Genomic DNA, 13816 nt, shown 5'->3' with positions numbered 1-13816 from the left:
GGTTAGCTCCTGGTGGGGGTGGGGGGGGGGTGAAGGTGGGGGATGGGCCCAGGGAGGCTAGTTCTGGACCTGGAAGAAGGAAGGCTGAAGACTTGGGGAGTAGAGGGGGTGAAGGAATGCCCCAATCTCTGGATATCATCTCTGCAGTTAAAACACTCAAGCTGCAGTGTCTGGGGTTATAACTCAATAGCGCTGAGATTCTAACCCCTGTGCCACCAGGAAGGCTTCAAGTATCCTAATCTTGATCTGAAAGAGCAGAGTGTGCAGTTAATATTACTATGGTACACAAAAATAAGCGAATGCAGTGGTATTTGTTTTGTTCTATTGTTAGTGTTTGAGTTTTGCTGGTACTTTGTTCATCTTTCTCATTAAAATAGGGAGAATTGGGTAAGAAAACAAGGAAAATGCAACATGAAAAAAGAATTTGTGAAAGGAGAGAAGCAACAGACAGACGTTATAGAAAAGGATTTTGCAGCTATAAATATTACTTATATATAACTCTAGGGACTCTATATATTCCAGTTTCTTTCGTAGAAACTATCCCAGAGTTAAAATGAGAAGTATAGAAGGCAGATATGTTTACCACTATACCACCAACATTGCACATGAGGATAGAAGGAAATAGAAAAGCCAGACTTTTAGAAGTTCATTTCTACAGAGTGGTAAAACAAGCTATAGGCTTATTTTAGAATATTTCTGTTATTGAAAAAGAAAAATAGCATCTGGATTATAAGTACATGAAAGTTAAGGTGACAACTATATTCTACAACGAAAATAGAAATTATGCACCATACAAGTTTGTCTTTAACTGTTTCCTAATGCTTTGGATATTTGTTTTCCTCTTCTGATTGTGGGTTCCTCTCTGAAAGGATGAATTTCTTTTGCACATGCCTCAGAGCTTTGCTTAGCACTTGACAGAGTAAGTTCTGAAATATTTGTTAATAGATTGGCTAGAGAAGTTGTAAAATTATGTTATACACCTGCAGGAAGAGACATAATGATCTAGTAATTAGCTCATTGGAAAGAAAGGCTCTTTCTTCAAAGGAGCATTTCCCAGAATCTGCCCTGATTGCCAACAAAAAAGGCTTCAGCCCATCTCACCCTAGATTTCTGCAGAAATTCAGCTGTAATCAATAGAATGAGAGAAAACGAAGCCACTTATTGAAATGGAATGAGCCATTTTTGAGAAGCAGTGATTGCGCAGCAAGGGTTGGGTATAGCAAACAGGGTGGATAAACTGATACAGATCTTAGTCTACATGAGATCATGTGCAAAGATTGAACTCGAAAGATTTTTTTTAGGTTTCTCATGCTTGCAATCAAATGAGTGTGCACTGGAAAAATGTACTTCGAGGACAGACACACTCATGGACTATTTAGCATAATAAAAATTGAGTTAGAAGCAGAGCAAGTTGTAGGCTTAAAGTCTAAACCGAAAACCTGGACGTCAAGGAGTTCGAGAGTGAACGGGTGATAGGGTAACTGCTTTCCATAAAAGCAGCTGCCTTTGAATGGAACACTCCACGAGGCCAGCCAGGGGCAAATTCATAGGGCTCACAGCCACAGAGTTGATCACTCCCAGATTCAGGGATGAAGACACCCCCGGAACCTCCCGCTCCACCGCAGCGCCCCGGACTCCAAGAGCTGTGGTGAGGGAGGAGCCAGTCCTGGGTCGGGATGCGACCAGCAGAGGAAAGGGCTTCGGGGGCTTGTTCTAGACCTGGAAGAAGGAAAGCTGAAGACATGGGGAGTAGAGCGGGGTGAAGAGATGCCCCAGCTTCGATATCATCTCTGCACTTAAAACAGGAATTGTAAAGAAAAGATTCTGGACGACCCCACCGGGCCACCTCCTCGGCGCCCCACCCCCCAGCTGGAGCTGAAAGTAATTTATACAAAAGAAGGACTCGCCAGCGCCGAGGGAAATCCTAGGGACTATCATTAAACTCTCACTAACGTAGAACTAAGGGATGCTCATCCCCGCCCTTCAACCACCTGCTCTTTACTTCATCGGGGTCGACAGGAGCATGCGCAAGACTTTGTGTGCTTTTTAAAGGCTGAAAGCACAATGCTCACGGTCCCTGGGAGATGGGGGAAGGGGACGGCGATTGAACGGGTGCCGGGTGGAGGTGGCGCGGGGTAAACTGGGAAAGTGGTGTCGTGTGCTGGCTCCGCCCTTTCCCCCGAGGGTGGGGGAGAACCGTATATAAGTGCCGTAGTCGCCCTGAACGTTCTTTTTCGCAACGGGTTTGCCGCCAGAACACAGGTGAGTGCCGGGTGTGGTTTCCGCGGGCCTGGCCTGAGCGGCCGCGGGCCTCACGTGCCTGCGTCTGCTGCCCTATTTCTGGGCACCATTATGGTGTTCTCTATCCCGAATTTCGGGTTGAGGTGGGTGGGAGAGTTCGAGGGCCTGCGTTTCCTTCAGGGGCTCCGTCGCCTCGTGCTCGAGTTGAGGCCTGGCTTGGTCGCCGTGGCCACCGCGTGCGTGTCTCACCGCACGTTCCCGCCTTCGGTTAATCTGCCTTAAAATGTCTGGCCGCGTGAACTCTTTATTTTGGAGACGCAGCCCACGGTTTTCCCCATCGAGATAGCTTAGGCCGGGCGGTTCGGGATATCGGCTGGATGGGGTTCTTATCCCTCATGGGGCTGTGGGCCGCGGCGACTCGCGGAGGGCGGCGGCGAGGCCGGATCCTTGAGGCGCGCACGTCCGGCGTGGCGGGATCCAGGGCCCGGGGCGACGAAAGGGACGCGATTTCTGGGGTAGACGGGGCGGTGGGCAGCCGTGAGCCACGTTCCGCTGCCCCGCCCGGCGGCCAGACCGGCTCGCTCGCACCAGTTGCGTGCGCAGAAAGATGGCCGCTCTCCGGCCCTGCAGCTGGCAACTCAAAATGGAGGACGCGGCGGCCCGGGAAAGCGGGCGTGAGTCACCCACACAAAGGGAAAGGGCCTTTCCTTTCGGCGCCGCTGCTTCCTGTGACCCCATGGTGTGCGGGGCACTGTCCTGGCAACTCGAGTGCTCTTAGGCTTTTGGAGGCGGCCTTGGTGGGGGAGGGAATTGAGCGACGGCGTTTCCCCACTCGGTGGGTGGAGACCAGCGCTTGGCACTCGTTGAGGTTTTTGGAATTTGCCCTTTGAATTTGGATTGTGGCATATTTTTCAGCTCTCGGGGACAAAGTTAAGTTATTTTTTTCCAATTTAGGTGTCGTGAAAGCCACAGCTAATCTAAGCCAAAATGGGAAAGGAAAAGACTCATATCAACATTGTCGTCATTGGACACGTCGACTCCGGCAAGTCTACCACTACTGGCCATCTGATCTACAAATGTGGTGGGATCGACAAGCGAACCATCGAAAAATTTGAGAAGGAGGCTGCTGAGGTAGGTACAGAAACATCAAATTTAGTTTACAGGCATATTAAACGGTAATTTCCTGAATAGGATTTAATTTGTAGATAGATGCAGATGTCAAAAAACTAGTTGGTGTGCTAACAGCCAGTTGTTAACCATTAAATTAGTTGACTTGTGTTGAATAAGGGAAAGACATTTGGTTTTATAGTTCTAAGGCAATATAACGTTTAAATACAGGGGGGCAAGGAATTTAAAGCTAAGAGTTTGGTTACTTAACTAAAGAGATTATTCTTTACAGATGGGAAAGGGCTCCTTCAAGTATGCCTGGGTCTTGGATAAACTGAAAGCTGAACGTGAGCGTGGTATCACCATCGATATCTCCCTGTGGAAATTCGAGACCAGCAAGTATTATGTGACTATCATTGATGCCCCAGGACACAGAGACTTTATCAAAAACATGATTACAGGCACATCTCAGGTTTGTACCATTAATAACTTTTGAAAGCAGGTTTTTGTATATATTCTCTACATTGGATAAAATGGGCAATTGTTTTTCTCCCAAAGGCTGACTGTGCTGTCCTGATTGTTGCTGCGGGCGTTGGTGAATTTGAGGCCGGTATCTCCAAGAATGGGCAGACCCGTGAGCATGCCCTTCTGGCTTATACACTGGGTGTAAAGCAATTAATTGTTGGTGTTAACAAGATGGATTCCACTGAGCCACCCTACAGCCAGAAGAGATACGAAGAAATTGTTAAGGAAGTCAGCACATACATTAAGAAAATTGGTTACAACCCTGACACTGTAGCATTTGTGCCAATTTCTGGTTGGAACGGTGACAACATGCTGGAGCCAAGTGCTAATGTAAGTAATTTTTAACACAGTTGAAAGGTACAAGGGGCAATTTTTTTCATGGGCATGCTAATTGACAATTTTGTATTTGTTAGATGCCTTGGTTCAAAGGATGGAAAGTCACTCGTAAGGATGGCAATGCCAGTGGTACCACATTGCTTGAAGCTCTGGATTGTATCCTGCCACCAACTCGCCCAACTGATAAGCCCCTGCGCCTGCCACTTCAGGATGTCTATAAAATTGGTGGTAAGTTGAACATTATTCTTGATTATAGCATGTGAAGGTTGAAATGATTCCCACGTTAAATAGTTGGTAATTAATTCTTGTTAATGTTTCAGGTATTGGGACTGTCCCTGTGGGCCGAGTTGAAACTGGAGTTCTCAAACCTGGTATGGTGGTCACTTTTGCTCCAGTCAATGTTACAACTGAAGTAAAATCTGTTGAAATGCACCACGAAGCTTTGAGTGAAGCTCTGCCTGGGGACAACGTGGGCTTCAACGTCAAGAACGTGTCTGTCAAAGATGTTCGTCGTGGAAATGTGGCTGGTGACAGCAAAAATGACCCGCCAATGGAAGCTGCTGGTTTCACAGCTCAGGTAACAAACACTTCAGTGTGATAAGATCTTAATTTCCAATTTCCTATGGATTCTGTTTTTGAGGCTAAAAATATATTTACACATTTCTTTTAGGTGATCATTCTGAACCATCCTGGCCAAATCAGTGCTGGATATGCACCTGTGCTGGATTGTCACACAGCTCATATTGCCTGCAAGTTTGCTGAGCTGAAGGAGAAGATTGATCGTCGTTCTGGGAAAAAGCTGGAAGATGGCCCCAAATTCTTGAAGTCTGGTGATGCTGCCATAGTGGATATGGTTCCTGGCAAGCCCATGTGTGTTGAGAGCTTCTCTGACTATCCTCCTCTGGGTAAGGATGAGTGAAATTAAGAAATTTTGGTGAGGACCTTTCTACACCAAATGTGTCTAATGACAACATGTTTTAACAGGCCGTTTTGCTGTTCGTGACATGAGACAGACGGTTGCTGTGGGTGTCATCAAAGCAGTGGACAAGAAGGCAGCTGGAGCTGGCAAGGTCACCAAGTCCGCCCAGAAAGCTCAGAAGGCTAAATGAATATTATCCCCAATACCTGCCACCCCAGTCTTAATCAGTGGTGGAAGAACGGTCTCAGAACTGTTTATCTCAATTGGCCATTTAAGTTTAATAGTAAAAGACTGGTTAATGATAACAATGCATCGTAAAACCTTCAGAAGGAAAGGAGAATGTTTTTGTGGACCATTTGGTTTCTTTTGTGTGGCAGTTTTAAGTTATTAGTTTTTAAAATCAGTACTTTTTAATGGAAACAACTTGACCAAAAATCTGTCACAGAATTTTGAGACCCATTAAAAACAAAGTTTAATGAGAAACCTGTGTCTTCTTTTGGTCAACATGTACTATAATACTAAAGACTGATTTTAGTAAGAGCTCTCAGTTCTCTGTTGCATCCTAGGTAAATTTGTTTTTGGGTGGGAATTTCTGGAGTTGTTCCTCTAAAGAGAATGTAGTATATAGTAAGCTAAGGAAGCCTGCTTTTGATTGCAACACAAGGACAGGAAAGAGTGGTTATATGTAAGCTTACAAGGTTCGAATTAAAAGTCCTTGTGTTTTCTTACAAAAAGTTTTTGTAGAACTACATTTACGTAAATGTGATTTAATATCATTTATAGTTTACCATTTATTAGAATGTATCCTCAATACTGAAATAGTTTATATAAGGAACCTAAACGTGAGGCCTAAATATTTAGTATTGTATCAAGGTTATAGGAGAAATAAAACATATGGAAGTTGAATGTGTTTTCTGTCAAATTAGACATCCAATTAACTTGCACTTACTAAAGCAGGGTTGGGCAAAATAGGAACAATGTGTGTTCAGGTAATTACAAACTAGGAAGAGCTAGAGCAAAAGTTCGGGGAGGGAAGTAGGGGTGCCTACATGGGACTCTACTTGAAAAGATGTTACAGACCTACCAAGCCATTCTGGGATGGCTCTTGTGTGGTAGATGTGATACTTTATTGTAACCATTTTGACAATTGATAGTAAAATTTAACATCAGGTGATTTACAATCTAAAAGAATTTGACCACCAAGGATAAGGTTGTCTTGGGGTGTGGTGCTTGTTTTTCATAGTTGGCTAACAAGATGCTGCAAGTGTGACATTAAATAACTGATAACCTAAGGCTTATTTTGAAAGTGGATTTTATTTTGAATTCATGCAATTAACACAGGAACACTATCCATTAGTTCCTAGTATAGTGTGACCTCTAAAAGTGGCCATAGAATTTTGTGCTGCACTTAAAAGATATTTTCAGTTTTTGGGAACTGAGTTTGTATCCTATAAACTGCACTTGTTTGCCAGTAGTGTCACGAAGTGACAGCCTCAGAACATCTGCAGCTCATTAGTTATTGCACTGCTTGTAAGGAATGTCGGGTACAAGTAGCTGGCCAAAAAGGTGAATGGATAAATCTGTAAAACTACAGAAGATAAAACTTGGGGCTCCCCACTGAGGTGTATAAATTAAGATTGCTACCATTTGAGAACATAATATTGGGGTCCAAGAAGGCATCAGTTTTGTTGCACACTTAGAAAAGGTTTGAGCACCACCTACTGGTTCAGGATAGAAAATGTTTTGTGCCCTACACTTGAGTCAATTGAAGGCAAAAAGTCTGAACTGGTGGTTAACCTTTAAGTACATCTGTATGCTGGATCTAGTTGAGATTTGTCCCTAGGAATTATGGTGTGATTTTAAAATATGAAATAGTCATTCTGGTTGACCAGTTTATATAGATTTCCAAAAGTTTCAACTAATACCCAGGATAAGCAATCTGAAATAACTGGGTTTAAGCCAGGTCAAAGCTCAAACACACCCTTTACCCCACAGTCAATTCTGGGGGTAATTTATTTTCCAAATTTGAACATGTTACTACTGTTAACAATCCAGCCTGTTAATGCGGGCAAAATGTCTAGGCCAGCCAGAGTTTCAGCTTTGTCAAACTGGTTTTAATGACACTTTTCAGTGGTGATTTCAAAAGATTGTATTAAGAGATTCTGGTTTTTGAGTATCCCTGGTTTTATTTGCAGCTATCAAAAAACAAAGCTCTGCTCTCCAATGCCACTTTAGATTTAAAACTTTTTAACTGAAGTAACATTGACTTAAAATATTTTATGGCTTTCAAGTGTATGGTGTATGATCTTGGTATCTGTATACAATGTGATTGCCACCAGTAGTCTCCATATACCATCGTACAACTCAATTTACTCACCTTTCCCTTTGGTTAGCCATGTTGTACTTAGCTGATGTGTTTTAGGTGTGAACTAGTTTTGCCTCAGCATCTTCTGACTTGACTTAACAAAGCCTCTAAGAATGTCAGTCACAAAGTTTTGTTTTTACAGCCAAGTATTGTGTATATATGTACATCTTACCCATGTTCATCCACAGATGGGCCCTAAAGTTTGAAACCCACCAAGTATTTGGATATTTAAATGTTCCATTTAGACATATATTAACCACACTTAAGTTTTAAAGGAAAAATGTCAGAAACTACTAAAACCAGGTTTACCGTCAAGTTTGAAACAAGGACAGACATAGATGGTATATATATATTTTAAGATTTATTCAGGCATGTAGAACTGGGGGGCAGGCCAGAGGTACGGGGGTGAGAATGTTCACCAGACATAGTGGGGAACAACAGCTAGATTGAAGTACACTGCTAAGCTGAGCAGTGAGCAAGATAGGAGAGGCTTGTGCCATGTGGCCACCTTCCTGGCAGGGAATCAAACTGGCTTTGAAGCGGCTGCAGCCAGCTTAGTGCTGTGCCCCAATCCGGTATGCCACCAGGGAGAATCCAGAAGCAAGTTTTTCAAAAGTGAAAAATTAATATGGTTGAATTCTGGTTTTGTCAAAGTAAAAGCTGCTAATAATAGAGTAAAAAGCACTTGACTTAGTAATTTTCAGTACAAAGAAGCTTGGAGGAATATTCCTAGAACTTTTATATTTACCTTGGTGGTCTTTTTTTTTTGCTGAGTTTGTACTTATGTGCCTAAAGATTTTTTTGAATATTGTATTCAATTCCTGAAATGGACAACTTCAGAAAAATGATGCTAACTCATTTCTTGAGAAGATGGTGCTACATAAATTTTAGGTTCACGTTCAAATGTTCATTCGTCGTGTAACGCTGCAGGAATCAGTCGACAGAATTTCCTCTGGAGTTTCGGTCTCTTTCTTTGAGGTGTAGTGAACAACATGAGTTTTGGGGCTTATGAAGGAGGATAGCAAGCTGTTCCAGATGGGAGAGGGAGAGGAGGCAGAATTAGTTATTTCCCCCTTTTCTGTTGACCTTCTGAACTTCATATATCTGGTTTTGCGTCTCGAAGTTTTGTGTATTTCCTCCCCTACTTCCAGTCCCATAGGTTCTCTTTCACCCAGGTGACATCAAACTTCCATTTTCTGTGTTCTGGGAATTGCCATTAAGAGCTAAAACTTGAAGCATAATTTGTAAGTAACTAACTTGTTCAGGTAGTGATTTGGAAGAGGAATGCTGACTATTAAGAAACTGCTAACTTGGCTCCTGAAAGGTTGGCCCCTGATTCAATGGAAACCTCTGAAAGTGACTACCTAATTTTATATATTTTGTTTTCTAAAGGTTAGTAATCTAGTTGTCATCAGCGGAAATGAATGAAACAACTAGAAGAAAATTATTTACCTTGGATGGCCCTTGGCAGTTTCAGTGAATCCATTTAGAGTCAGTTGTGGTCCCTATAGGGCAGACATTGTGACCACAAAGATAAATAAATTGGTGTTAAGGTAATTATGACCCAAGCAAGCAGAGAATATTAGAAAACCTAATAAGTGAGCAAAAGATTTGTTTTCCACTTTTTAAAAAATTTATCCATGCACATAAGAACGGGCATAGGCCAGAGGTGGTGGTGGTGGGGTGGTGAGAGGATTCAGAGAAGACAGGGTGGGGATCAGAAGGGAAATTGACTGAAATACACTGCTGAGGGGGGAGCAGTGGGTGGGTCAGAAGAGGTCTGCTGCTCCATCTGGGCCACCTCCCTGGCCAGGAATCGTTTTCTGCTCCAGTAGCCATGGGCAGTCTTATAGTGATGTGCCTTAACTTGTTGCATGACCAGGAAGTGCCTGCTTTCCACTTTTTTTTTTTAATGATTTATTTATTTGTGCATACAGAACTGGGGTATAGCCCAGAGGCTCAGGGGCAGCGAGAGGCTCCACCAGAGACAGAGTGGGGAGCAGAATAGGCAGATCGACGAAGTACACTGCTGAGGGGAGCAGCGGGCGGGTCAGGAGAGGTCTGCCACGCCATGTGGTCACCTCCGGGCAGGCGGGAATCGAACTCATGCAGAAGTGGCTTTAGATTCTCAGTGCTGTGCTTTAACCTGCTGCGCCACCAGGGAGGGCCTGCTTTCCACTTTTTAAAAATTTAAAGTGATTACAAAGTTCACCCCCTCAAAGTAAAAGTTCTGTAAGTTTTGATTATATATATACAGCTAACTACAATCAAAAGTTCCATCATCCATTCCCAAGTTCCCCTAAATACCCCTTTATCAGCTCCTCTTCCCCACCCCAATCCTTGAAACCACTGATTTATCTCCTGTCCCAGTAATTTTGTATTTTTAAGTAATCTAGCCAGATTTGTATATAACCTTTGAGTCTGGTTTTAATATGATGTATTTGAGATTATTTTGCATCTGTCAGTAATTTGTTCTTTTTACTGGATGTAAGACAATTTATTGCCAACTGAAGGGGATGAATTCTAGTGTACTTTTTTTTCAACCTTGAACAATTACCAATGAAATCACAATTAGAAACAGTCATATACAGGTTTATATGTGTATTGGTTTTCACTTTATTTGTGTAAATACCTATGAATGAATGGGATTGCTGGGCTGGCAAGGATTGTTTGTTTTTATAACATACTTCTAAATATTTATGCATGCAAGAACTGAGGTGCAGGCCACAGGTGCCACAGGAGTTAAGAGTATTCACCAAAGACAGTGGGGAGCAGAACAGGCAGATGTACTGCAGCAGTGGCTGTGGATAGCTTCATAGTGCTGTGTTTTTAACCCATTGCACTGCCAGGGAGAGCCCCCCCACTCTTTTCTACAGGTCACTTACTTAACTTGATCACTGAAACCCCTTAATCATGTCTGAGATGAACATTTTCACTTCCTACAGCTATTCTTAACTATAGGTCACATGGTTTCCAGATTCTTTCGTTACTGATCTCCTTCCCAGTTCATAGCTTATAATGTGTTTTCACAAAAATTAAACATACAGCTTTGGATGCATAAAAGACTGAGCTTGCTTTTTGAATTTATATAGTTCTTATTTTTATTGAGGCAAGTGGTTTTACAGCATTGTGTTTTAGAGGTATAGCATCTCCCCCTTGAGGTGGTGTTACTACACCACACCTACCACCAAATCACCCACAGTTCATCCCCATAGTCCACAGTGATCCCTCCCAACTTTGTTCTCAACCCTGCTCTACCCCCTCTCCCTTTGATTCCTCAGTTCTAGAGTTAGTTTTCAAGGGTTAGTTTGTTTATGGAAAGGAAACCAAACAAGGGGTTAGATAAAGCTAAACTCAAAAACTTTCAGCTTACTACAGATCAAAGTAACTATATATGCAGTCTGGATATTGCCTTTAACACAATCTTTTTTAATTTACGCATACAAGGCTAGGGTACAGATGAGAGGTGCAGTGGAGTAAGAGAATTCACCAGAGACAAAGTGGGGATAGAACAGCCAGATCTACTGAAATACACTGTTGAGGTGAACAGCGACGGGGTCAGGAGAGGTCTGCCACACCATGTGGGTCAGCTCCCTGGCCCTGGCCAGGGATTGAACTAGTGCTACACTGGCTGCAGATAGCTTCATAATGCTGCATTTTAACCCACTGTGCCACCAGGGAAGGCCCACGATCTCTTTGAGACATTATCTAAATAAAATTACTAGATTGTATAAAGAATAATCATTTTTATATGTAAATAGGTGATTTATTTTACGTTAACATTTTCATTAAACTATCATACAAATTTGTAAGTGTCGGGTATTCACCATTAAAAACAGATTTTTAAACAGACATGCATAAGTCAAAAATAGGTAGTTTTATTCATTCCAGTGGGTGTACCAGGCAGTAAAGCTCAACGGAAGTCGGTGTGGTGTGACCCTGCAAGTGTGGTTTCCAGAGACCAAGTACCAGATGGCTAATAGCAAAAGAAAGACCATAAAGTATTCAACTTGGTTAAATTTTCAGTAAAATCATGTGATTGAGGGAATATCCTAGTTGGTTTTGTGATTAACCGTTAAGTTGCCACATAAGCAATTTGAGTTTCTGTGCTGTCCAAAGCCACCCAAATATGAGGAAGTAGTTCTCTCAGCTTTCTGTCAAGGATACTTACAATGTTCTGTGGCCTGAGTTGTAATCACTTAGGTGTAGAGGATATATCTATATCACTGCAACAAAGGAACCATTTGGCCCAGCCTGAAACTTCATTCCCTCCTGTTAGCCTTTTGTCATACTTTCTTCATTGATTCTCTGTATTTTTATGTTCAGCTTCCTATAGGGTTCTACATAGGACTGGCAACTCAATAAATGTCTAATAAGAAATGGTTTTTATTCAGTTATGGTTGGGTAAGAAAGCATTTTTTTCATTGCTTGAAACCCCCTCCCCCCCATACACACAGAGTATGGTCTAATACTAAATGTAGTATATCTTAGAAATGTTGAAATGTTTGGCTTTAATTTTTGGAAGTATGATTTTTATGTATCTTGATATGTTCTTTTAAATTTGTGTTGTTTTAAAGGGGTGTAGACCAACTCTAAAAAAGAGTAAAAATGAATTAATTATAAGGCATTGGTTTGAAAAAATTACCAGCCTAGCAAACACTGGAACACCAGAAAAGTATTACTGTTTTCAAGTATGTGGAAAGTATTTTAAATCTTCAGAGAATGCTCTTCAAAGTGAAATACAGCTTAAATTCCCCTACCATGTAGCTTCTAAACTCTGGGATAACTCTTGGGTTGAGTTAGCACTGCAATGACAGAGAAACTTTTCATCCAGTGAAGGGCCTTCAGCCCTTAGCAGGAAATTATCAACTGAAAGTGACAGAAAGGTTTTGTAAGGTTAAAATACCTGAAATTCATAACCAACAACTTGCATGTTACTGTAAATTTAGAAACAATTTTTAGAGAAAATCTTACTTTGAGGAATACACAGATATAAAAGAATCCTAAATTTACTGAGGTTTTCTAAGCCCAAAACAATTAGTTTTTTTTTTTTTTTTTTTGCATCTAAGACATTTTCAATTGCAAGGCACAAATTCTGCCTGGTATGGTTGCCACCTCTTATAGGACATACATAGAGAGATAAAATACTGGAAAAAATAAGCATCTTAATTGAAATATTCTTTGACATGAATTACTAGGACAAAAGCTTCAGCAAACAGTATCTCCTGTGATTTTAAAAATTGTATTTAGGGCCCTCCCTGGTGGTGCAACAAGTTAAAGCACAGCACTGAAAGTGAGCCACCACTTCAGTGCAAGTTTGATTCCCACCCTGGTTGTGACCACATGGCGTGGCAGACCTCTCCTGACCTGCTCCCTGCTCCCCTCAGCAGTGTACTTCGTCAGTCGGCCTGTTCTACTCCCCACTCTGTCTCTGGTAAATCCTCTCACTGCCCCTGCACCTCTGGCCTGTACCCCAGTTCTGTATGCATAAATTAACAAATCTTTAAAAAAAAGTTATGTCAAAAGTATTTATTTAATTACTTTCAAACTGCAGCCAGAAGTCTGAAAAATGCTGATTTAGGCCTGTGACAGTCAAAATGAGGTACTAGGTAAAAATAACTGCATCCTTTCTCCATAGCATAAAAACATAGGTTTCATTAAGTCTATACTTATCCAGACAGGCATTCGAGTGGACTTACATTTAAAAAATTTATCTGATCCAAAAATTATCATTGGAAGGTAGAATCATTTTACTCTGGACTTGAATTCACAGTTTTCTCTGCAGCTGAACTGCTCTAGTACTTTAATCAACTGTATAGATTATTTGTATTCTAGGTTCCTGGGCCAGCACAGACTTTCACAATCTTTACTGGGAATTCTGGTGTCCAGCCAGGTTTAAGAATTATGCTCAAGGACTCACCAATCATAGAATTCTTTTAGTTTTTTTTTTTTTTTAAAGATTTATTTATTTGTGCATACAGAACTGGGGTACAGGCCAGAGGCTCAGGGGCAGTGAGAGGCTTCACCAGAGACAGAGCGGGGAACAGAACAGGCAGATGGATGAAGTACACTGCTGAGGGGAGCAGCGGGCGGATCAGGAGAGGTCTGCCAGGGGCAGGCGGGAATCAAACTCATGCGGAAGCGGCTTTAGATTCTCAGTGCTGTGCTTTAACCCGCTGCGCCAGCAGGGAAGGCCGAATTCTTTTAGTTTTTAAAATACTATTTTTTTTTTAATCTAATTCATATGCCATAAAGTTCAACTGTTTAACAGTATAATGCAATGGTCCTTAGTCTCTTCACAGAACTGTGCAACCATCACTGCA

General features: G+C 41.9%; 1 protein-coding gene across 1 annotated transcript; it reads left to right on the top strand.

The window, feature by feature from the left end:
• The first annotated feature begins 2069 nt into the window (after nt 1–2069).
• Nucleotides 2070–6034, top strand: EEF1A1 (eukaryotic translation elongation factor 1 alpha 1). Its single transcript, XM_004673629.2, has 8 exons — nt 2070–2262; nt 3196–3372; nt 3641–3820; nt 3907–4203; nt 4287–4437; nt 4530–4786; nt 4880–5114; nt 5194–6034. The coding sequence occupies exons 2-8, from the start codon at nt 3229–3231 to the stop codon at nt 5316–5318; spliced, it is 1389 nt and encodes a 462-aa protein (XP_004673686.1). The 5' UTR covers nt 2070–2262; nt 3196–3228; the 3' UTR covers nt 5319–6034.
• The last annotated feature ends 7782 nt before the right edge of the window (nt 6035–13816 follow it).

The sequence above is a fragment of the Condylura cristata genome, unplaced genomic scaffold (assembly GCF_000260355.1).
Source record: "Condylura cristata isolate star-nosed mole 26May11 unplaced genomic scaffold, ConCri1.0 scaffold00001, whole genome shotgun sequence".
Taxonomy (NCBI): Eukaryota; Metazoa; Chordata; class Mammalia; order Eulipotyphla; family Talpidae; genus Condylura; species Condylura cristata.
Note: the sequence above shows the minus strand (reverse complement) of the source record. Positions and strands in the feature narration are given on the sequence as shown.

What these genes read in the sequence shown, in the direction of transcription:
- EEF1A1 (XM_004673629.2), top strand. Translation starts at nt 3,229, where the DNA reads ATGGGAAAGGAAAAGACTCATATCAACATTGTCGTCATTGGACACGTC. An exon ending in GGATGTCTATAAAATTGGTG is followed by an intron (nt 4,438 to 4,529) that starts GTAAGTTGAACA and finishes TTAATGTTTCAG; the next exon opens with GTATTGGGACTGTCCCTGTG. An exon ending in CTGCTGGTTTCACAGCTCAG is followed by an intron (nt 4,787 to 4,879) that starts GTAACAAACACT and finishes CATTTCTTTTAG; the next exon opens with GTGATCATTCTGAACCATCC.